General features: G+C 54.8%; 6 protein-coding genes across 6 annotated transcripts; 3 read left to right on the top strand and 3 right to left on the bottom strand.

The window, feature by feature from the left end:
• Positions 1-1564: 1564 nt before the first annotated feature.
• Positions 1565-2581, bottom strand: TRIREDRAFT_106378 (uncharacterized protein; the record flags this gene model as incomplete). Its single annotated transcript, XM_006964440.1, has 2 exons — positions 1565-2348; positions 2415-2581. The coding sequence occupies 2 exons, from the start codon at positions 2579-2581 to the stop codon at positions 1565-1567; spliced, it is 951 nt and encodes a 316-aa protein (XP_006964502.1).
• Positions 2582-4444: 1863 nt separating this feature from the next.
• Positions 4445-8121, bottom strand: TRIREDRAFT_77084 (uncharacterized protein; the record flags this gene model as incomplete). Its single annotated transcript, XM_006964439.1, has 2 exons — positions 4445-4802; positions 4871-8121. 2 exons carry the CDS (start codon positions 8119-8121, stop codon positions 4763-4765), a joined length of 3291 nt encoding a protein of 1096 aa, XP_006964501.1. The 3' UTR covers positions 4445-4762.
• A 3924-nt stretch (positions 8122-12045) lies between these two features.
• On the top strand, positions 12046-13891 carry TRIREDRAFT_121363 (uncharacterized protein; the record flags this gene model as incomplete). The annotated part of the gene is made up of 3 exons (XM_006964623.1): positions 12046-12680; positions 12759-13057; positions 13115-13891. The coding sequence occupies exons 1-3, from the start codon at positions 12242-12244 to the stop codon at positions 13889-13891; spliced, it is 1515 nt and encodes a 504-aa protein (XP_006964685.1). The 5' UTR covers positions 12046-12241.
• A 541-nt stretch (positions 13892-14432) lies between these two features.
• TRIREDRAFT_59862 (t-snare, syntaxin) lies at positions 14433-15244 on the bottom strand (the record flags this gene model as incomplete). Its single annotated transcript, XM_006964438.1, has 2 exons — positions 14433-15135; positions 15201-15244. The coding sequence occupies 2 exons, from the start codon at positions 15242-15244 to the stop codon at positions 14433-14435; spliced, it is 747 nt and encodes a 248-aa protein (XP_006964500.1).
• Positions 15245-15949: 705 nt separating this feature from the next.
• TRIREDRAFT_3501 (uncharacterized protein) lies at positions 15950-17737 on the top strand (the record flags this gene model as incomplete). The annotated part of the gene is made up of 2 exons (XM_006964317.1): positions 15950-16149; positions 16264-17737. 2 exons carry the CDS (start codon positions 15950-15952, stop codon positions 17735-17737), a joined length of 1674 nt encoding a protein of 557 aa, XP_006964379.1.
• A 3191-nt stretch (positions 17738-20928) lies between these two features.
• Positions 20929-22318, top strand: TRIREDRAFT_60123 (uncharacterized protein; the record flags this gene model as incomplete). Its single annotated transcript, XM_006964622.1, has 2 exons — positions 20929-20952; positions 21134-22318. 2 exons carry the CDS (start codon positions 20929-20931, stop codon positions 22316-22318), a joined length of 1209 nt encoding a protein of 402 aa, XP_006964684.1.
• Positions 22319-22871: the final 553 nt, after the last annotated feature.

The following is a 22871-nucleotide window of genomic DNA, read 5'->3' as shown; positions in this document are numbered from 1 at the left end:
AGGTATGAGACCCAACCCTCTTGTCGAATCTGAATGGTATGTGATGGCTAACCGCGTCCAGGCTACCTTTCTCGCAAGAGCCGCACATTGGACTGGGCATTGCGGCCCTGACCTTTTTCGATGAAGACGACGCCGAAGATAGCAAGGAAGCGCGAGCTGCTCGGCTGCAAACGTTCCCAAGCACCTTTGTTCCCCTGTCCGAGGCACTCCCAGAAGACTTGCGTATCGCCGTCGACTTCGTCAGCGCCCTCAACCAGGGCGTGCAGACGCTTGATGTGAACTCACTCCCGGCAAAGGAGAAGGCTGCCTGGACAAAAGCCCAAGACTACATCAACGCCCGACCATTTTAAGGACGCAACGTTGAGCGCTTCGCAGACCGCTGGAAGCAATCAAATAATTTATCAACCACAAAAACTTGAAGCAGTTTGCAATGTGATGGATAGCTTCTTTAGATACCACCCTACACCGCGTTACATATCCACGATCATCCACAAACAGTTACACCATAGAGTTGAAGGTATTCTTGGGGGATTCGATGGGACAAGAGACTTACTAATACTTCTGGACGGTGCTCCCAGTTCGTTCATGTCTCGATTTCAGGGCGGTTTGTGCAACGAAAAGATTCTGCGAGGGAAGGGGAGGGCGGGCATTAAAAAGTTTTTATACTCATAGCCGATGGCATGTTCTTTGTGAGCTTGGAGCCAGAAGGGGAGAGACGCAGCTGTTGGGGATGGGGGGCTGGGGTTGGGGTAGGAAGTTTCCGAAGGGCGAAAGTTTAGGGGTTGAGGGAGAGTATGTGCAAACCAAGAAGCTTAGATGGCAAGCCATCAGCGTGTTTACTCGCAGGTAGCACTTCGTGGTATCTGATGTCACCTTGGGAATGGTCATGAGGATGTTTGTAGGGGTGGGGAGGCATCGAGGCTTGTTCAGGGGCTTTCCTGAGGTCCGGAGGGTTTCTAGAACCTCAGCCTATCCCCCCACCTCGGCACTCCGTACATAACCATATATAACAAAAGAAACTTAGAAAATAGCAAGAAGACGAAAAGTTCAATATGTGGAACAATGACACAATTCCTGCAGTTTCTCTGATTCAAGCAGCACAAGGCATTTGAACGGGGTAGAAACAAGTCAGTGCCACCACGGATGTTTCACATGCAGGCTTCCGGAGAGATTTTGAATCAGAATAAGCTCTGAGTGTCTGTCTCAGGTACTAGGCTAAGAAAGAAGGTTGGAGATGGAGAGCCAGGTTTATGTCGCATTGTATCCTATGTGAGCAAGACGCTACACTAGATTATATCCGTCAATTCGCTGAAGACATCATCTATTGTAACAGAATTCCCCAAGAGGAGAATTACCTCATGATGTTGCTGTATGAAGATTCACTTTTGACTTGAAGCAAACGTATTCATGAGAAAAATAAAGTATTGTTGAAGAAGAAGAAGAAGATAGAAGTTGTATGTATTAAATAAATCGTTGACTCGAAGTTTTCCTCCTCTTTTCGTTTCCTTGTTACAAACCCCCGATAACCTCCCCCGTCCCGGAAATCACCGATCCATTTCCTCCTCTATGAAACAGTAATGGCAATGGGGCCGGCGAGGGTAATGTCATCGGTGAGAGCACCCGTCAGGGGCCCGGCGCTGGAGAGAGACAGATACGTAATGCCGGCAACACCCTCGGGAATCGTGCAGCCGTCGGTGGCGGAGAAGGGGGTGAACTTGGTGCCGCCAGGGACGACGCCGCCAGAGGTAAAGGCGCAGAACTTGGCGCCGGCGGCAGCGTCAGACTGCAGCTTCACGACGGAGTTGACGGTGGTGGGATCGCTGGGGTTGGCCAGCTTGAGGGTGGGGAAAGCGGTGAGCTTGATGTTGGAGTCGCTGGGGCAGGACTTGATGAAGGGCGCAGCGAGGGAGAAGACGGCCTTGGGGCCGAGGGGGGCGTCAAAGGCCTGGGGCACGGCCTTCTCGCCGCTGAAGACACGGATGGAGCTCTGGTGGCGAGCCTCGATGGTGAGGATCGAGCCGGCAACGCCGAGGATGGCGGGAGAGGCCAGCAGGGGAGCGGCGCCGAGGTAGGCTGAGATGCCAACGTTCTCGAGAATGGCGGCAGTTTGGACCATGGCCGCAGCAGTCGTGAAGCCAAAGTCGTAAGTGCAACGCTGGACGGGCTTGACGCCGTTCTGTGCCAGCGAGGACTGGAGAAGGATGACGTGCTCGCCTTCTGTGAAGCCAATGTTCTGGAGATCCGTGATCTGGTCATCGCTCAGACCCAGAGCCTTGAAGTCGGAGGCGGGAAACTTGGCGAAGCCCTCACGGTAGAAGGACTCTTCGAGATTCTCCAGAGTCAGGGCACTGCGAGAGCTTGTTAGTCTACTTGTTGACTTATAAAGAGATTTGGAACTGTAGTGGAACGCTTACAATTGGAGAATATCAAAGTCTCCGAGGCCCAGAGCCTGGGCAGCAGCATTCTGCCTCTTGGCAACAGCATGGTACTCCAGTTGTCGTTCAGAGAACTTGGGCACTGAGGGAAGAGCGGCAGCAGTAGCAGCCAGCAGGGAAACAACAGCAGCTTTGAAGGAAGGCATCTTGGATATTGTTTCTTCGTCTCTTTCGTTGATTTCTTTTGATGTCGGTCTCGTCAGGTGTTAAACCAAGTGGTCCAGCCGTGCGGAAGAATTACACAAAAAAAGGATCGAAAAGAGTGGAAAGTGGTGTAGTCAAAATCGAGTCAAGCGAAGAGAATGGAATAAACGAAGGGTATACCAGCAAAAGCAGGCCAGCGGCTTTTTGACAACCCACGAGATGAAAGAAAGTGAATGAGAGACGGATCGGAGCGGAACGATGGAGATCAAGAAGGGAAAGGGAAACAAATCTCCAAGCAGCGCGTTTCGACAGTCTTATATCCCAGAGCCAGCTGGGTGGGAGTGAGGTTGCCTGTATGGTCCGGCCAGTGGAGGGTTGCCCAAGTCGGTATAAGTGAAGAGACAATAAGCCCCCCAGGGGCCACCGCAACGTGGGACAAACAGCCATTGGCGGCTCCATGAGGATCCGTTTCTTCGCTTCACCACGTCCAGCAAACCCCCCCAAATGGACGGACCCGGGCCTCAAGCGCCGTACACTTTCCCCCCTTGCTAGACAACAAGCGACAGGGCAAAGGTTAATAGACAAAACAAGGGCCCGGAAGCTGCCAGAAGCGAACCTTCATCCCAAGCTAACACCCCCAGCTTTTGCTCCCCCGACAGGGTCCAGTTGAACTAGCTCAACCCCCCGTCCATAGTCCGAAACGAATCTGACACAACGCGCAAAAGCAGCGCCCCCGGAGCCAATCTCTTCCGCCTCTGCAGAGGGGCGGCTGCAGCCAGGTCGTTTTAACTTTAATTATTATCTTCTTTCTCTGCTCTGCGAGCTCAAGGGGACGGATCACTTCTGGGCCTTCGTTAGCGCAATGCGTCATGACCGCGGGAGGGATGCTCATGTCGCACGATGGCAGCGGCCGGTTGCAGAGCGTCCCACGACTCAGGACGTGCGCGGGTTTCTACTTGCCATCGTGAGTGAAGCCGGTCGAGGAGGGAGGAGACGGCTTATCGTAGTGTTGAGGCGGGGCGTAGATGGCAATATTCAACTGCAGGTGAGCCGTTGTTACGAGGCTGTTTGGGTGAGAGTTGATCGGAAGAAGCTTGCTGCAGCTGTGATTCTTCGTGTAGAGGTAAGGAAGAGAAGTTGGCGCCTTACTAATCGGCACCTGCCTCTGTTGCAACAGCAATACGTTCGTTGGCATCATACCTCAGGTAGGAAGGCACGGAGAACGGAGAAATCTCAATTTCCTCCTCGTGCCTGAAATGGCTTTGGGTAAGTCACCTTTCGGTTAGATTCCATGAGCAAGACTCTGTGTAGGTACTAGGTAGGTATCTTAGGTAGGTAGTAGGTAGGTACCTACCTAGTCGGACATCCATATCAGCGAAGAGGCAAGACGAGGGACGATCTGGTATCAGATAGACGCCGCCCTGGACACCATCAGTGATGCCGCTCATCATCAAATTTGCTCATAATCTGCTCCGACTTCTTCACCAAACGACGCCAAAGCTCTACCTAAGCCTCGTGTGCCTTACATACATACCTACTCTATGGTACATGACAAGGCCACCCTGCTGCCCGGCCCCTGTTCCTGTTCCTGCTCCTGTCTCGCAGAGTGACAGAGCATCCTTCACCCGGCTGCCTCCATGCCTGCCTACCTACCTTAGTCACTTCCCTAGCACCCACCACCTTCAACTGTTTCCATCAAATGTTTCAACTGTCTCGGAACTGCCCCCAGCCGGACACTCACTCGGCATCAGATCGCAGTCAGCACGTGCATCCGTCACTCGCTCGGAAACCGCTCAGGTAATACGTGCAAGCATGTGGGCAGGGTATGTAAACGTAATGCTCATTGCTCCATCTCCCTCTGTCCACTAACAGCCTATATCAATCATATCTCATTCTGCTTCACCTCGTGCCCGATTCGCTCTCATGCCTCAATTACATCAGTGTGCTTTTCAGGTCTTCATCGCCTTCCGCAACATCAAAGGCATCGCCTTCGCAACCATTACACCGATGCTGCCATAAACCGTCCTCCCCGACCGTGCCCGATAATATATAGGTGAATATATATATACCTCGCGTCGCTACTATGGTAAGCAAACCCCATCGATAGCCTGAGCACGTCCATTGGCTATATCACTCTGCCATCTGCATCCTCACATGCACTTCCGTGGCTGGGACCGTCCAATCTACAACGCATAGGGGTTGAGAGACCGAATGGTAAGGCAACTATTTGATGTCTTCATGTTAGCAAAACCAATCATTCGAAAACAGCTTCAAATCACGGTATAACTTACGGTGGGCTCTTGGTAAGGTCCGTCTTGAGAATAATGGGAACCCGGGTCATCTCAGTCACGTCTTGGATGTAGTCCCCACCCTCCTCGCGTAGAGTGAACAGCTTGAGGTACTTCTCCTTGTTCGTCAATCGGGTCTCCACGGCCTCTGCGATGGGCACCTTGGAATCGGATCGAGTGCGGTGCAGAGTTCCAGCGTTGGAAGTTGAGCGTGCCGGGGATCCCGGAACACTCTGTGTAGGTCGCTCAGCCAGCGATGCTCCCGCCATGGCTTCAGTCACATCCGAAGTATCGTCCTCGTCGTCATCAAACAGGGCGTCGACATCGTCCGTGGAGATCGTGCCGGTAACGGTCTGCTTACGAGCAGCCTCCTCTCGCTCCTTCTTCACTCGCTCAGCCTCTTCCGCCTGTCGAGCAGCGGCGAGCGCGTTGGACATTCTCATGGAGGCCGCAGCCTTGGGTCTCTCATCTTCAGGCACATACGCGGAGCTGGGAACGCCCTTCTCCCAGTAGAGCTCCAGGACACGCTTCTCCTTTCGAAACTCAGCCTTCTTCAGCGGTAGCTGATCACAGTGGACCCTCTTCTCGAAGCCCCACTCGGGAATCAGCACGTCGAAAGCCGACTCATACACGCAGAGGACGATGCCCTCAGCGATGAGGTCGCCATTGACTTCCTGTCGCTTCTTGTCCATGGTGCGGCAGGATTCAATGTGGATGCTCTGCTCTTGCGCGTTCTGCGCCGAGTCCTTCTTGGTGTTGCAGAGCTCGACAGTCTTAACGAGGTTCTCCATGTCGTCTGAAAATTCAATCTTGCCCTCGGACAGGACAGCTTCCAGTTGTCGATGGACAATGATATCAGCGTATCGGCGAGTAGGGTTCGTAAAGTGTGTGTACAGTGGCAGGTTAAGCGTGTAGTGAGGCCAGACGACCTTGGGGGTCTTGCCAGCAATGAAATACTTGGCTCGCTGCATCGACTTGAGAAGAACAGTCTCCATGCCCTTGCGAAGATCTGCATCTTCGACCTTGAAAAGGCTGTTCTGGAGTGCCCCGCTTCCAGAGGCATCGATGTCGTATCCAAGAGCTGTCATGCGCTCGACAAACGTCTGCAGGCGTCGTGGGTTGGGAGCGGCCTGGCGGCGCAGCAGAGCCTTGTCGGGCAGGCCTTCTGCCAGACGTTGGGCCACATAGCTGTTTGCCTTGTGCATGAGCTCTTCGACAAGCTCCAGAGCTTCCGTAGAGTCAAAGATGTTGTGCTGCACCAGTTGATTCTCGTCATCCAGCTGCTGCAACAAGCGGAGGGGGGCAATGGGCTCGCTGCCGGCACCCAGGCGCGCTTCACGGAATTTCTGGGCCACAGCCTGCAGAATCTGAATGGTGTTGACCGGAACCGTCGTGTTGTCATAAGTGGAAGCGTCGGTCAGGGCCTTGTCAATATCGGCCAGCGACACTTTGCCGCCAGACTTGATGATGCTCTTGCCCACCCAGCTATCGCCTTCGGCAACGGCGCCGTTGACCGGGTTCACGGTGAAGACAACGCTGACGGTGAGACGTTCCTCGCCTGGCACGAGAGAGCAAACCTCTCCAGACAGCTTGGGAGGCAGCAAGGGGCAGAATCGGTTGATGAGATGGACGGCGGTACCGCGCTTCTTGGCCTCTCGGTCCACGAGAGAGTTGGGCTTGACAAAATGCGTGACATCAGGCACGTGGATACCGATATCAATCTTGCCATCGGGGCGGGACGTGACGTGCACCGCATTGCCGAGCTCGGCACTACCGTTGAAGTCAATGGTAAAGACCTTTTCATCGCGGTAATCGCGGCGCGAGGCAATGGCCGCCTCGTCCTCTTGAGCGAGCGACCAGTCCTGGAGGCCGACACTGCGCAACACCGCGTCGGAGAACTCATCGGAACCGAAGTTGTTGTCGCGAAGCAGCGCATCGGTCTCCACCTTAAGGTCACCCATACGACCCAACTGCTCGACAAGTGTACCAAAGGGGTGAAGGGACGTGATGGGCCACCTCTTGATGCACGCGACGAAGATGCGATCGGCGTAGTCCTGGTGCTTCTCAACAAAGTCTCGGGGCGCCTGCTCCGTGGGAATGGCAATCAGGGGAACGCGCTTGTCGGTCGGCTTGAACCAAACAATCTTGGGCTTGTCCTGCTGGCGACTGTCATTCGAGCGAGAGTTGCCCCCTTCTCGGGCCGCCCTCTCTGCTTCCTGCTTCTCCTTGGTAGCCTGGCTACTGGGTCGAAGCAGGCCCAGAGTACCTGAAAACATCTGGCCAGCCACACGCTCAATAACAGCAACGACGTGGCCGGCATACAGTGGCTTTTGCTCATCGTTGATCTCCTCTTCCTCAACAAGGAGGAGGCTCTGGCCCTCGACTTCGACGTCGTCATTCTTCTTCTGGGTGGGTCGCTGGCGGAGACTGCCACGGCGGCGAATGGCTCCCTCCGGAGGATTGTTCTCGTCGGCTTGTCCAGCGGCCTGGCTGCCCTGGTTGATGGAGCCTGAGCGAGTGTCGGTAATGTCCTTTCGCTTCTTCTTCTCTTCCTTCTCCCGCTTCTGACCCCAGACCTCATCGACATCCAGGAGCTCGACGGCGACCAGATCACCCTCGAGGGCGCGGTTGCGATCTTTGCTGCCGCAAATGAAGATGTCGGCATCTAAGAGACCATCGAGCGTCGTGACATAAGCATCACTGCGGTTCTTCTTGTTGACTCGGAGGATGCCCGACACAAGTTGGCCATCTCCGAGCAAGGCGGGAAGGGTAGCCTGCGGAAGATAGGGGGTGAAGAGCGTCTTTCGCTGCTGCTGCTGTTGCGGGCCGCCCAGCTGGCCAGCGTGTTGGGAGCCCTGGAGGCCCTGGAATTGTTGTGAGTTCATCTGGGCAGCTTGCAGTGCCTGAAGCTGGCTGATTTGCATGGGGTTAAGCTGCTGGTTGTACATCTGAGGCATCATCATCTGGCCAGCAAGGGGAAGGACGGGAGCCTGGCCGGGGTTGTACTGGAAGCCTCCAATGGCAGACATGGACTGGTTGACGGAGCCGCGGGAACGGTGGCCGGGCTGGAACCCCTGGGTCTGACCAACGTTGGTGGGCTGGTCCTGAGATTGACCTTGGGTGCGCCAGTTGCCCTCATAGTTCCTAGATCCAGTGCGAGCGTGGCCGGGACCGCGGCGCTGGAAATCATTGCCACCCTCAGGAGCAGTGTTGAAGGTGCTGCTGCGCAGGCCGCCGCGTCCCTGGGCAGCCATGCTCTGGCTGCGGCCATGTCCACCGCGGCCGCCACGACCAGATGCCTGAGATGCGGGAACTTCGAGGCTAGGCTGCGAGGCAGCCTGGTTCTCCTCCTCTGGCTTGTCAGAGGCCGGAGAGCCAGCAGCGGGGAATTGGAATCCGGAAGTCGTTCGCTTCTGCTGGGCGAGCTCAGCAGCCTTCTTGGCATCGGCCAGAGCCAAGGAGTGTCGTCGTTGATGGCCGCCACCGGCAGCACCTCCACGGCCACCTCGGGAGCCAGCGTTCTCACGCCCGTGGCTCGCCGGGGCCTCGAAGTTTCCAAAGGTAGATCCAGAAGCTCCTGCAGATGGCGCGGGTGGCGGGCCCATGCCCATGTTGGGCAGAGCCGACTGATTACGGCGATGTGAGAGTGGCTGAGTCGGGGGACCCAGCGAGATGTTTTGTTGTGGGATCTGGTTAGGGAACTGGAAAGCATTGCCCATGGGCTGCAAAGGATTGAATGGGCCGCCGGGTCCGATGGCTTGGCCCGGGGGCAACATGCCCATGTTGACATATTGCTGCTGGGTGGCCTGGATCTGCTGCTGCTGCTGTTGCAGGAGCTCGATCTGCTGCTGGATGGCAAGTTGTTCCACTGCGGCACACAAAATCGATTAGTCTCCCGTTGTGCCAGACTCGGCTCTCTTGATTCTGAAGAGTTGCAGCTCGATGTTGTGGATGCAGGGGGGGAGAGGTGGTGGATTTGGCAACGCGGTTGCCCCGCGCCTAGAGCTTTGCGGCGACAAGGGCAGCCGCCACAAAGCATCAAGAAGCGAGGGGGGGGGAAAAAGCTGCTCGCAAGGGCCAAACAGAATAGATGAAGATGACAAGGAGAAAGATGACTTACTTCCTGGATTGGCAAACATGCTCATGAGCGGCGTGAGTTCAGACGGGCTCCTGCGGTGCGCAATGTGCAGCCTGCGTCCAGCCGGCCCATGAACGCTGCCAGCGGGATGCTGGCCAGCTTGCGGCGGCTGCTGTTGCTGGTCCATGGCGGAAGCAAAGGGCAGCGGAAACGTGCACGTCGGGTGCGGGCTGGTTGTGAGCGATGCTGGAGGAGGTGTTTGGCGATGGAATGGCCGTGGGAGAGGGCTGTTGGGCGTTGGGATGTTGTTGTGGTCGTGGTTCTGGGTGGTGGTCAAGATTCGGCTCTAAGAGACAGGCAGGCCCCCGTGGACAGGACAGATTTTGCCAAAGGAGGGTCGATGCAGTGGGTTCAAGCGAGCTCGACAGAGCCAAGGAGCGTTGGAAAGGAAGGAGGCGGGCTGGCGGTGCAATGCAGAGCAGAAGCGGAGGGGAAACAATCAGAGGAGAAGAGAAGGTGAGGATGGATGCGGATGGGAAGTCCAGCTCCTGGCAGAGGCGCTGTGTGGGAGTGAAGATGGAGGGAGGATAGAGACCGGCCGCGCTGTGAGCTGGGGAGATACAGGTAGAGCTACCGCCCGGGGGCGAAAATATGGGGGGGTGTGCAGTGACGCTCTCCATCCTCCACTCGCTAGCAGCTCGCTGGCGCACGCCACCTCGGCGCGGCTGCGACCGCTGCGGCGAACCAGCTTCAACCCAGCCCGGGCCCCCCCTTGAGCCTTGAGGGCAGCAAGGCCGTCGAGGCTGTTGATGCTTCAGTTGCCGCACGTGTGCGCGGGCATTCGTCCAGTCATCCACGGCATCCGCTGCAGCCTAGCTCGAGGCATTGAGCGAGTGCCATCGCCAATCCAGGGCGCCGGCTGGATTGGACGCCGGGCTGCACCGGACCCGACATGTCACCTCAGGCACGAAAGGCTTCTTGGACGCTGATTGTATTGCGAAAGCAGCAGCACAGATCTAGGAAGGGGACATCTGTATTCGACGAAGCGTGATTCACATTGCCAATTGGTCAGTCGCTCTCGTCGAGATTCTTTCTATTACTATCAGCACGCAGGGGTTCGGCAGCTCTGCGGATGGCATCATTGGACGGTAATCCCAGACATGTTCGGATTTTTGCCCATGGCTTCATCGCTCCTCCAGCAAGCTGTGGTTGACGACCTCCACGAGATTCGCAGGAAAAGGATAGCACAGGGCACGACAGGCATAGCATCCAGGGTCGGAGTCAGTCCCTCGCACGGATACGAGACCGCCACTGCCGTCGCGTCAACGAGCCCTCTCCAGGCTGCCTGGCGGACATTGGCGAGGACAAGCGCAGACAGGCACACAGAATGCTCGGCTGGCCGATATCAAACCCGCGCTCATCACAACTCAACATTCGAGCCTTGGCCCCCCCCTGCTTGGGGCTGTTGGCGCCGCAGCCGTAGCGCTCCTGTCCCGCTCTTCTAACCCATCACGTCGTCACACGACACCGCGGAAACCTGCGATATCATTGATCCACGGTAGTGTCGGATTCTTTGCAGGGCCAGACAGCTCGGCTGCACATGTATCGCATGCTCTAGGCTGGACCACTCGGTATTAGCAGTCGCCTTTTGCGCTTCTTTGCAGCTGAGGAAGCTTGCTTGTCCGGCTCTGCACAAGTGCCAGCAGCCGTCCCCAGCATTGGAGCGAGCAACGAGCTCTGCTCCTGCTACAGAGTTGCTCGCCCCTGACGCTCCCACTAAACCGCTATCGCCCAACCCTCATCAATACGAGCCCCAGATGCTAATGATATCGTGTCCACCAGTCAGGTCCGTTTGGTCGCGGTGGTCTGTCTGTGCCTGATTGTACCGACCATTGACTCGAGCCCTTTCTCAGCGTCGTGAGCCATGTATAAATACAACGGGCCCGGGTGTTCCCGCAGCGGTTGATTCGCCCTTCACTCGTGCTCACATCCAAACCGTTTGCTATGCCGCAGTATTACTATCTTCAAGAGTATCGACAGTGTCATCCTGGCAAAGACAAGAGTATGGGGTAGCATGGATCAAGAGCTCGGGTCCCCTGGCCTCGCCAATGCCGGGTCTCAATTGCATAACCGAATCGAGTGGCATATGTACCTTTGTAACATGCAACAGGCTGTGACTTGGCCCTCTTGCCGTGTACCTGCGCTGCAACAGAGACGCTCACTGCATGTACCTAGCACGAATGAGGCGGTACGACCTTACAAGCATGTATAGAACTGTCGGGCTTCATTCACAGAAGCAACGTGTTGGAGGCCAGACTCCTTTATTTGCCCTCTGACCAAGTACGACGTACGGAGACGTCAAGACTACGAGTAACAACTAAAGCGTCTAGTGCGCCCTGGTTCTTGTTGCTGGGGGCAGAATGAAGCCCTGATGCCCACCGGAAACTAAGACAAGCTCCTCCCCCCGCCATAATAACAGCTGTAACCAAGCTACCAATCTACGTGCCGTTGACGCTTTGTCATCTCGTTCTTCAAGGAAACATACATCGCCGAGGAGGGAGTCGAATAGGACAGGGCCACGTCACCTGTGACTGATTGTGAGTGACAGTTTCTGTGTCTTGGGATCGAGAAAAAGAGGTATCTAAGTTGCTGCAAGTCATGGCATTTTCTCCTCAGTACCGATTCTGTATGATCTCACATTATCTCAACCTTGGACGTCTGGAGCAACAGCCAACCGAAGCATCCAGGCCTCGCGAAAGCATCCCAGTAGCAATAGACGAAATGAGAACGAAGCGTCCGTCAATCGTAGATCCCAGCCCTTATTAATAAGGTAAGGTACCACCCTGGCCTAAAGACAGGTTCTTTAGCTCGCGACTCGCCAAGCTCGAAAGACCTTAAGGCACAGGTACCGGTACTTGTGGTCTGCCGATGCGGAATCCATCGGGATTACATTTCACCGGGACCGGCGCGTCATCAATCGATTGTCTGACCAACCACGACCGGTACGTACCCTGGCATTTCTTTCACGGGCAGACCAAAGATACAGGGTTCAAATCTTGGAGATATCAAAACAGCGATTTGGCAAACATTCATCGACCGACTGGCATTGGCCAGGCTTCATCCTCTTTCTTTCGTCAAGTGTTTCGCGCAACAAGCGATTGAAACCTTTGGATTTTCGATTGTCACGCTCCTTCCTCGTTATCTTTCCTTCAGCAAAGGCGACATCTCACACGAGTCAACAGTCGCAGATGCCATCGCCATAGCGACTACGTATTGTCAATCCTCTCCTCGAGAACATGACCAATTCCTCCTCTCCAACGAGGAACCAACTGCTGCCGAGCACCGATAGCGGCCTCCTTTCTCGATTCCTTGTCGAGGGTCGGAATAATGAGTTGAACCACCAGAGCGCTCTCGCCGCCGCTCAGGAAGAGCACAAGCGCGTACGAGAAGCGGCCATCCGGGTATACGAACTTCATGAGCTCCGTGAAGAGCACCAGCGAATTCTAGAGTTGGAACGCAAGGAGCAAGAAAGGTTGAGGGCAGAGGCTGCGATAGTTGAGGAAGAGAGAAGGCTCCGAGAGCTCAAAGCCAAGACGGTGCCAAAGCTTCCTCCCGAACCAGTTCCAGAACCACCCAAGAAGATCGAGCCGACGCCAGTTCAGCAGCCAGAGCCTACAAAGGCTCCAGAGCCCAAGAAGCAGAACCCTTTCGAGACAAAACAACAGCCGGTGACGAGTACTGCTGTCCCTCAGACGAATGGCTTCCTAGGAGGGCAGACGAAACCAGCCGCGGGCGGTCTCTTTGCATCTACAGCTCAGGCAGACAGCGCGTCAAAGCTCGAGAATCGCGCGGCGCCAACAGCACAGGCTGCTCCCGCCGTCCAGCCGCCCGCCACTCGAAGCCCAGCACCTCCTACTGCATCAGCCCAGAAGAACGCCCTCGCGGATCGATATCTGCAGATTCACAAGGAGTTGAAGAAGTTGCGACAGGTGCTGCAGGCCGAAGCTAAAGTACCCGGGTCACCCTTGAAGGGCAAGATGGGAACCTATCGAAGAGAAATCAGGGTATCCATCGGACAGCTTACAGGTGGGAAAGGCGCCAACGCACAGCCCGTAAGGACATCACAGAGACGTTGACGTAAATGACTATCAGACTAACATGTATTGCAGATTGCCAAAATCACAATGGCGTTGAAAGAGGCGCTCGACGGCAAAGTGCCTAGTGCTCCCATCGAAGTCAGCCGGTTCGTCGTGGGGCAAAGACAGCCGGCTGAAGGCGCTGCGCATAACGAGGACACGCTGCCTTCTCTCTTCATCTACCTCTTGAACATTTGTGCCAAGGGCATCATCAACCAGTTCATCAACGAGTGCAGCGCGAATCCCAAAGCTGCGGATCCAATCGGCGTCTTCACCGCTCACATATTTTCCCAGAAGGATTTCCAGTGGCGCGGTGAATCACTGATTGATATCCTCATGGCCAAGTTTCGAGTCGTCTGCCCGGTCTTGTTTGGGCTGAGAGGAAGTGATAGGACGGAAAGGGGCAGACTGGCCATAGGATGGAAAAAGGATGGCCCCGGGTACGTCACTGAGCAGACTCACAACGACCGGATGACCGGTCTCGGCGCCGGTTTCGCGTCAATCTCCCTTCGCGACTTCAGCAAGACGTCCAAGGCGAATCCGTACCCGCCTGTCAACTACTGGAAGGCGTTGGCCGGCATCGTCAACTCCTCGCCCAATGAGACTTCGAACACGCAGTATGTCGTCCTGAGAGCCATGATCGAGGGCCATGAACAGCGCTTCCTGAACTTTTATGGGAACGCAGCGATTGCCGCGCTGCGCCTCGCCCTGATCGAATTTCCCAAGAAAGCACCGGCCAATGCAGCCGCGGCACATTCGTTGCTGGCGATGGTAGAGCTACTTCGCAACGAAGGACTTGTCCTTACCTGAAGGACTTGTCTTCTTTTCCTTTTTGTTTCATTTCTTTTTCTGGTTGCTCCGTTTGCAGCTTCCATCTAGCTTATCGATCGGTTGAGGAATCAAGACGTGAAGGATACAATGTATTCGTCTCATACATTGAAGCAATGGCGTTAAGGGGGGATTCTGGCAATCTCGGTTACTCTTATATATACAGAGATATATGATAGACCCTTGGGGTCCCTTGGTTATGAAGCATTCAAGGCGCAATAGGACGATGGAATCATGTTTCTCTAAGATGTGGGCGTCATAGATGGAAAAAAAAAAAAACAAGCCCCCTTATTCTCGTTCTATCTCGCATGTTTCTGCGCCGTAAATATCTGAAACATGCTGTAAAGGCATGCAGTGACTGCATCGACTGATATATCAGCACAGCCCATCCCGCCAAAAACTCCTGATCCCAGTGTTTGTTCGCCCATTAGACCTCTTCCTTTTTCGACTCGACGTAAAGGCGTTTTCCCAAGGCATCAAACATTATATAACAAGCAAAATCAAGCGCCCCCCCCCCTCTCTATTACAAGATCAACAAAAGGACCAGCAACAGAATCAGAACAAAGATCAGAACCGCAATACAGCAGCTGCTTAAGCGGTCCTCATTCTTGCGCATCACATACTGCAGCTTGGCCATGCCAGTCTGCAAGCGATTCCCCACCTGGTCCGCCAAATCGTCCACCACCTCCAGCATCTCATTCTGTTCTTCCAGCTCTCTGCCCATGTCATCCGCCTGACGGCGCAAGTTGCCCACCGTGTGAAACACCCCGTCGAGGTGTCTATCCTGCTCCTGCATCATCTCCATCTGCTGCTGCTGCTCAAACTCATTGTACGCATCGCCCGCGCCATCGCCGTCGCCAATCGCAAACGAGCTCGGATCCGGCAGCTCGGCGCCGTTTCCGGCCTTTCTGGAGGAGGAGGCGGCGGCGGTGATGTTCTTGTTGAGCTCCTCGCGCATGTCCTGGATCTCGGCGCCGACTTCCTGGACGAGGCGCTTCCGGCGGGAGGCCTCGTGGTCGGAGATGCCGAACTGGGACGGGTTGGACTCGATGGCCTGGACAGAGGCGACGAGGTCGGCCAGGTCCTCGGCGAGGGAGGAGAGCGCGCTCTCGAGCTCGGCGCGGGCGGATGTGAGTTCGGGAGAGGTTGAGGAGGAGGCGAGGGAGCGGATGCGGAGGTAGGACGCGAAGAGGGGTCGTATGGAGGAGATTTGGCTGAGGACATCTCTATAGGAGAAAGTTAAGTTTTTAGTAAGGGTATCGCCGGTGAAGATTTGGGGGAGACGGCGTACTGTTGGACCTGGAGGAAGGGGTCCTCCTCGTTGGTTGAGGACATCATCCTGAAGGCGGCTCAAGACGCATGAGCTCGGGGTTTAGTGAGCCGGACGGGAGACGGAATCAAGCAAGAAAGTGTAGAACGGTCTAAGGCTGAGAAAGGACGAATACTTGGAAAGAGAGATTCGCAAGCCAGGTTCGCTATTACCAAATCCGCCCGATTGCTTGAAGTCGCGGAATTGAAGGATGACGTTGCATTGCCAATGTTGCGACAGCCAAGCAAGGTGTGGCCAAGGTGAGCCGAGCTAGTGGTGGTACGTATCTTCGGTGAGCCACCGAGAGGTGTCACTCACCAATTGCATGAATCCGTCCAGATCTGAAATCAACATCTTCAGTTCTCAGCGGTCCATTACAAACGGATGTCGAAGAAGCATATAATTGCTGATACGGTCGATTTTGAGGTACTCTGAGGGAGCCGGTGTTTTTTTTTTTGCGCTTTTAAGTATTGCAGCGTAGACCAGCTGTGCTTCTAGATTTCCCGTTTTGGAGTCAAAATTTTCCCTCTTTCAAGCGCCTCAACTTTCTTCAAAAGCCCATATCGTCTAGTATCCAACACACCACAGCCCCTGTTCGTATCAAACACAAGAAACACGATTCACAAGAGGATAACAAGACATTTGAGATTGCGTCACAATACTTCTATCATCCAGCTCAGCCCCATCTATCATTTACAGGGTAAACCGAGCACCGACCCAAGAGACCAGCCATGATACCCTCTCGCCCGCTGCCATGCAGCGAAGAGTTTTCCACGCCGGAGGAGTACATAGAGGCTCTCCTCGACTTCGCCTGGAACACAGACATATTCCAAATCCTCTGCGGAGGCGTCCACATCCTCGACTTCTTCACTTCGGATCCGGGCATTTTTCACTCAGCACTGCCCGACGAATGGAAAGACTTCTTGTTGTCGTACGACATCATGAAGACTCTAGACCTCTTCCTACGAGATGACCTGGATGCGCTGAGCTTTGAAAAGGGCCAAGAGCCGCCAGAGAGCCTGATTGAATACGCCAAAGCGCTGAGGAGGTTCTCTCTGAGGAGAGATTTTACACCACGAGTGCAGAAATTGCCAGTTCTACCGAGGACCGTCTCCGTAGGAATGAAGCCCAAGAAGATCCACGAGGTCGTCAACTTTGCAGACTATGTTGACTCTCTTTCTGAGGACATTCGTCAGCAAACTGGAAACGAGATATCCCACTTTGTGGACTTTGGCAGCGGTCAGAACTATCTCGGCAGGGCCCTCGCCAGCGAGCCTTATAACCGGCATGTCGTGGCTGTGGAGGGCAGAGACCATAATGTCACGGCTGCCAAGGTGTACGATCTGACGTCCAAACTGGCGATCCGGCCCAAAATGAAGAGGAACAAAAAGATGTGGAACAAGGCTTTAGAAACGCTCACACCCGAGTTGCAAAAGGACAAAGACGCCATACAGGAAGCTATTAAGCAGGTCGAGGGGACTGAGGAATTTGAGTTCCAACCAATGAACATCCAGGACGCCGAATATGTCGTGGAAGAAGGGAAAGGGGGTGTTCAATACATCTCGGGAAGACTGGACAGCGGTGATCTTTCAGAAGTCATTGAGAACATTGAGCGCGAGAAGCTCGAGGATGGATCTGAGAAGGACCTCAACCTCATGGCCGTGTCCATCCATTCCTGCGGCAACCTATCACACTACGGCATTCGGTCTCTCATTATGAATCCCGACATACGGGCTGTTGCCATTGTCGGCTGCTGCTACAACCTCCTGACGGAGAAACTGGGGCCTCCGACTTACAAGCAAGCCTACCTGCGGCCCAGCTTGCAGGCGCTCAACGGCCGGATTGTGCGCGAATCCGAGAGGCGAGATCCACAGGGCTTCCCCATGAGCCAGAGGTTCTCGACTTACCAAGGAGACGGCATCCGCCTCAACATCACGGCCCGCATGATGGCCTGCCAAGCAACCCAAAACTGGACCCGGGCCGAGAGCGAGGGCTTCTTCACAAGACACTTCTTCCGCGCCGTTCTGCAGCGGATCTTCCTCGACCGCGGCGTGGTAAGCCGCGTGTGGCACGACGATGCCGTCAAGGAGGCCGGCCAAAACGCGGAGCAGGCGAGCCCGTTCAACATGAGCACAAACCCGGTGGTCATTGGGTCGCTCCGCAAAGGCTGCTACGCATCGTTCAAGGCGTACGTGCGCGGGGCCGTGGAGAAGCTGACGACGAGCACCGAGTACAAGCAGTACGCGGACGTGATGAGGGACAAGATGGCGGGCATCACGGATGCGGAGATTGAGGCGTACGAGGCCATGTACCAGCCGCGCAAGAAGGAGCTGTGCGTGATCTGGTCGCTGATGGCGCTGAGCGCGGCGGTGGTGGAGTCGCTCATTGTGGCGGACCGGTGGACGTTTTTAAAGGAGCATCATGATGTTGTCAAGGATGCGTGGGTTGAGACGGTGTTTGACTATGGGGAGAGTCCGCGGAATCTGGTGGTGGTTGGAGTCAAGAAGGAAGATGCTTGATGGAAGTGGTCAGGGTGAGAATGACCGGCGGTGATTACAACATTCACAGATGGAATATATCGAGGCTCTTTACTTTGGCGTCGACCGATTCATAGAGCCCTTCCAAGCTGTCTTGTTCTATCCACTTACTCAACGACTGGTATCTTGATCAAGGCAGGTGATGGTGCTCCGTGATTTGTTCTCACATTCGCACGATGCCCTATGTTTGACCAATTCTGCCCTAGGTGAACAGGTGTATTCCTGAATACATCCATAATGCGGCTCTCACAATCGGACTCCGCGGAGGCAGCGCATGGTTTCCGAGGCTCTGTTACCTCTTTCAACTCGTTGGAGACAAATCCCCGAATAGGATGCCTCAACCAATGAAGTGGTCCAACACATACATACGACAAAAGTGGCAGAATCACCTCATCTGGCTCGCAGTCATAGCGGTTATTGATTACTAATTAATTCACTGAATACCGAGGTTCACAAATGGACGTAGTAGGATTAAACTTCATGCAGCACCTCAAGCGTCGGCAATTTGACATTGAAAGACCCTGAAGGGGGATTGGACAGATCCAGAATAGCCGTGGCGCACCGCCCATTCACCATAGCCATGAATACGACAGAAAGAAGAGAAAAGTCTATTAGCAGAAGCAAAAGAACATCGGAGAGTAAGGAGGAAAAATTCTGTCAGTCAGCCTACCACGCACGCAAGGCTGACATCAGCCCTCTTCCAGCGCAGTTTCTGGGGAATGAATGATCAAAAGGGAAGACAGAATGAATGGGGGAAAGGGAAGAAATAAAAAAGCCTGCTTGGGCTTCAGCCCCCTAGGGTGACGCTGGTGGCGCATCTCGTGGACCGCCTGAAAACAGGCCATGTCGAGTGAAGAGGCGCAATGTCCATGAGCCAGGCTAACGGCGCTGGAATGGCAGCAAAAAGAGAGAAGAATGGATGGATGGATGGCTGACAAGAACGAGGAGCGTCTTAGATCGGGATCACCACACCACCTCGTCAGCCTTAACGCGGAAGCGTAGGATCAAGAGACAGCAGCAGCAGCAGCAACAGCAGCAGCAGCAGCAGGCGGGTTAAGCAGCACACGCCGTTGGAAGACCGTTTTGTTTTGTGTCTGGTCATGGACGCGCGGGCTGGGGCGCCGAGCCGAGGTCACGATGCCTCGCTGCTTTGATGCTTTGAGCCTAGAGCCGGCGTCGTGGTCCTTTTTTCTCGTGCCGCCTCGTCCTGCATCGTTGACGTGGAGGAAGCTGCTAAGACCTGAACCGTGCCACCCATCACCTGCATTGACATCACATCACCACATCTTGTGTTGCAGTCAGTTGTCGTCCAAGCCCCTTGGAAGACTGCTCTGCGCCGGCCGGTTTCTGCTCTTGTCTTGATGTCATCCATGGAGCGAGTCCAACTGTTTCTCTCACATCTCACAATACATGTATATGACTATGACTAGGTATATCCCGGGCAGCGCCATGCACCTTGGTAGGCGCCTTTGGTGTCGGGTGTTTTCAGCCATTAGGAACTGCAGGGTTTGTCTTTCTTCTCCCTTGCTTGCAAAGCGCCATTTACTACCACGTATTTGAAGTGTTGCTGCTGCTGGTTGATTCGGTGGAGGGAAGATGGGGTAATAGGACGTGTTCCCTATCAGAGGAGGAAGAGTCAAAGCTGCGATAGCGCAATTCGTACCTACCTCATATTCCCGTAAGGTACATGTAAATGCTAGCACCGGAACAGAATGCAGTGCTTCAGTAGCATCACGACGAGTCCCATCATGGATGCTAATGTAGCACCGGGCAGAGCTAATGTGCACCTATATCGTGTCATGCACCTTTTCCATCTACTATTACTACAAATCGTCGTTCTGTCGAGAACTGCCAAAGTACTGGTCAACGGCAATTCTGCGTCCAGATACCTGCATACCGCACTTCTTACATACAGTACAAGCAACAGAACCCTTGCGCCCTCCCCCTGCGCCCCAGGTTTTTCCCAGCATCGCGGCCGGGCTTCAACGGCTCCCCGCTTCCGCCTCCCTGCAAACGAATGCTCGAATGATTTCTGGGAGGCGTTCCCAGGGTCCTCCCTATTCTGGGTGGGGGTTCATGGCCTGTTCCCTGCTCGCTGTGGCGTTTAAGCCTCCCCGCGGGTTGGATGTATGATGTCTTTCTTGTTCTTGTTCTTGTTCTCCTTAGCACTACTCTTGGGAGATCCATGTCCTTTTTGCCGTAGCGAGACTCTTCTAGGTAGAGCATTATTAGTACAGTAGCCGACATCAGTGTCAAGTCGTGTGCCCTTGGCGAGAGTATAAGTGGCAGCCGGACACCTGGTCCATCACGGTCGAGAACTGGACATGCAGTTGTTCGTATGTCATACCAGACGTACATACGTCCAGTCCAGCACAGCTCATCCATGGCCTGGCCCTCTACCTATCATGCCGTCCGTCCGTCCGTCCGTCTATCCATCATCCGCCTTGCAGCCTCATATAGACGCAGCAGCTCCCCCTCGGCTTCCAGCTTCAACCTGGCCGGCATTTTCGTCCACCCCACTGTGAGAGCGCCAAAATTCCAGCGGCCGTTATCAGCTGGAGCGGTTGATCTCCATACCTACAGGCACTAACTGATGGGGGGACCTGCGCCAGCCGTGAGCCGCCTTATCACTTATCAGCGCCCGTCTCCCCCGATTTACGGCGCTCCAACTGACTGACTGACTCCCGTCCGCCTCGATCTCACTTCCCTCTATCGCGAGACACCAAAACTTTTCCCCATCTTCTTCATCTTCTGTTCTCTTTATTTCTTGACCAACTTCTTTCATACCTATTTTACTTCTTCTTGTTTCTTCCCACCTTGACCTTATATTCTTTCTCATCACTACCCCAGCATCTCTCTCCCTCTTCGTCCTCTTGTGCAACACCACGCCTTGGGCACTTGCACGAGCAGGGAAACACTCAACCCCCCCCTGCTGTTCGCTCGTCGTCCCAGGATTACGTTCGATTTGGCGCGCCGCCATATCGGAACCGCAGAGCCGACGTCGATAACGGCAGTTATTGCGCCATCTCGACAATTGCTGCGTCCACGACAAGTCCCGACGGTCTTCTTCCTCTCATATAGCCTCCCGTGCCGTCCCAGTTCATACTTATACATCAATTGTCTATTTAATACCTACTCTTTCTCCTTCGCCGGCGGAAAGGCGCAGCTTCGCCATGAATACCCAGGTCTCGTTCCTTGTAAGTGGGCGCCAGTCCCAGTCACTCACCCAGCTTCTTCTTCTTCTTCTTCTTCCACAGCTCTCTTCCTAGCAACTCCTGCCCTTCCTCCTAAATTAACAGATCGACCTCATGTATTTCAAGTTCCTATGATGCAATTGACAACGTCCTCAATCAGTGCTGACGAAATCTCCCTACCCAGGAAGGCACTTACACCCTCATCCACATCCCCCTCGACCTCTACCCGACCCTCCTCCAGCCCATCCTCCGCATCCTCCTCCCCCAGACCCAGAGCCTCAACTTCTCCCGCGACTCGACAGAGTACGAGCTCGAGGGCCTCACGACAGACTACCAGCATGGCTTCCTCAACATCAGCATCACCCCCATCGACTGCTCCGTCGTCTGCCACAGCTCCTGGGCAAAAAACGTCTTCGAGCCCGCCCTCAACGCGCTGCCAAAGAACATTTCCAAAAGCGTCTCCGTCTTCAAGGACACCTATATGATCCTCTCCGTGACAAGCGCCGGGCTGGACCCCGGCGGCCGTGTCATGGAGCTCAGCTCGCCGCTCGCCTTTGCGGGGATCCCCATCTTCTTCATCACCACCTACTACTCCGACTTCATCCTCGTGCCCACCAAGGAGAAGCAGAAAGTCGTCCAGGCCCTGCTCGCAAAGGGCTTCGAGCTCTCGGAGAACCAGTCCAACTTTGTCAACCCGTCCATGTACGCCCCCAACAACAACAGCAGCAGTAACAACAACAGCAATTCAGACGCCGACGCGGCGGCAGCACAACAGAAACCGCCCGGCACCCCACCCCCTTCCAACGACGACGAGCTCCAGTCGAGGACCTTCGAGCTCCTCCTCAAGCGCAACGTAAAGGCCCGCATCGAGCCGGACCTCGAACTCGTCCAGTGCTCCGGCCGCGAAACCTCCCCCCTCGCTCACCCCTACGGCCACCGGCCCTCCATCAGCCGCAAGAGCTCGGTCGACCACCGCCGCTCCTGGATCACCCACGTCGACACAAAGCTCTACACGTGCCTCGTGTCGGCGCTCGTCTCGCAGCCCAGGTTCCTCTCCCTCACCCTCGCCCAAGATGACCCCCCGTCGCTCCTCCTTGACAAGACCCTGCTGCCCATCTTTGATGATTCCCTCGTGGGCGACACCGAGGGCGTCCTGATCCCCATCTTCCTCGACCTGATCAACCTGCCCTTCGAGTCCACTGGTATCGTCTGCGGCGTTGCAGGCCGCCTCGTCAAGGGCACGGACACGACCGAGAGTTCAGAGCTCTCCTATCTCTCCACTGCTCGCGCCGGCACCGTCATCTTATCTAGGGTCCAGTCGATCCGAGCAATGGAGATTTTGACTCCGTTGCTCAATAAGACACCTTGAGACGATGACACCAACATCACAAGCACACGCATGCATTTACACGTATATAGGTGTTTGTTTCTTGATGTTTGTTCGCACCTTTGAAAGGAGGCTTGTCTTGTCGCTTCTCCATCTGTACGAAGCAACGTTAAAAGTCTGCTTGGTTGGTCCCATTAGTATCGTTGACATCATTAGACGTGTATGGTATACTGATACAAGCGAACGATGGGAAATGGCATGGAAAGGGGAAGGGTTTCCTCACCGAGTGTCAAACAGTGAGAACGGCTCAGAATGGACGTCAGGTCTGTCTGCTATCTCTGGGCGTAGAGTCTATACGGAGCTGCGCCTGTCGTTGTAAGATACCAACTTGATTTATGCTGTTTAGGTAATCATAATACGTGCTTTTAAGGCTTTGAACTGCAGGCGAGGGCATCTGCTTCCATTGGTGACGTGCTGAATAAACTCAATCTATCGTGAACATATAATTGGCTCTCCATGTAAGCCTTTCCATGTAAGCCTTCTTCATCTAGGTATTCTGTATCGAATCTCTTTTTCCAAAACCATGAAGCTTCTG

This window comes from Trichoderma reesei, assembly GCF_000167675.1.
Source record: "Trichoderma reesei QM6a unplaced genomic scaffold TRIREscaffold_7, whole genome shotgun sequence".
Lineage (NCBI taxonomy): Eukaryota > Fungi > Ascomycota > Sordariomycetes > Hypocreales > Hypocreaceae > Trichoderma > Trichoderma reesei.
This window is presented reverse-complemented; position numbering and strand designations above follow the sequence as displayed.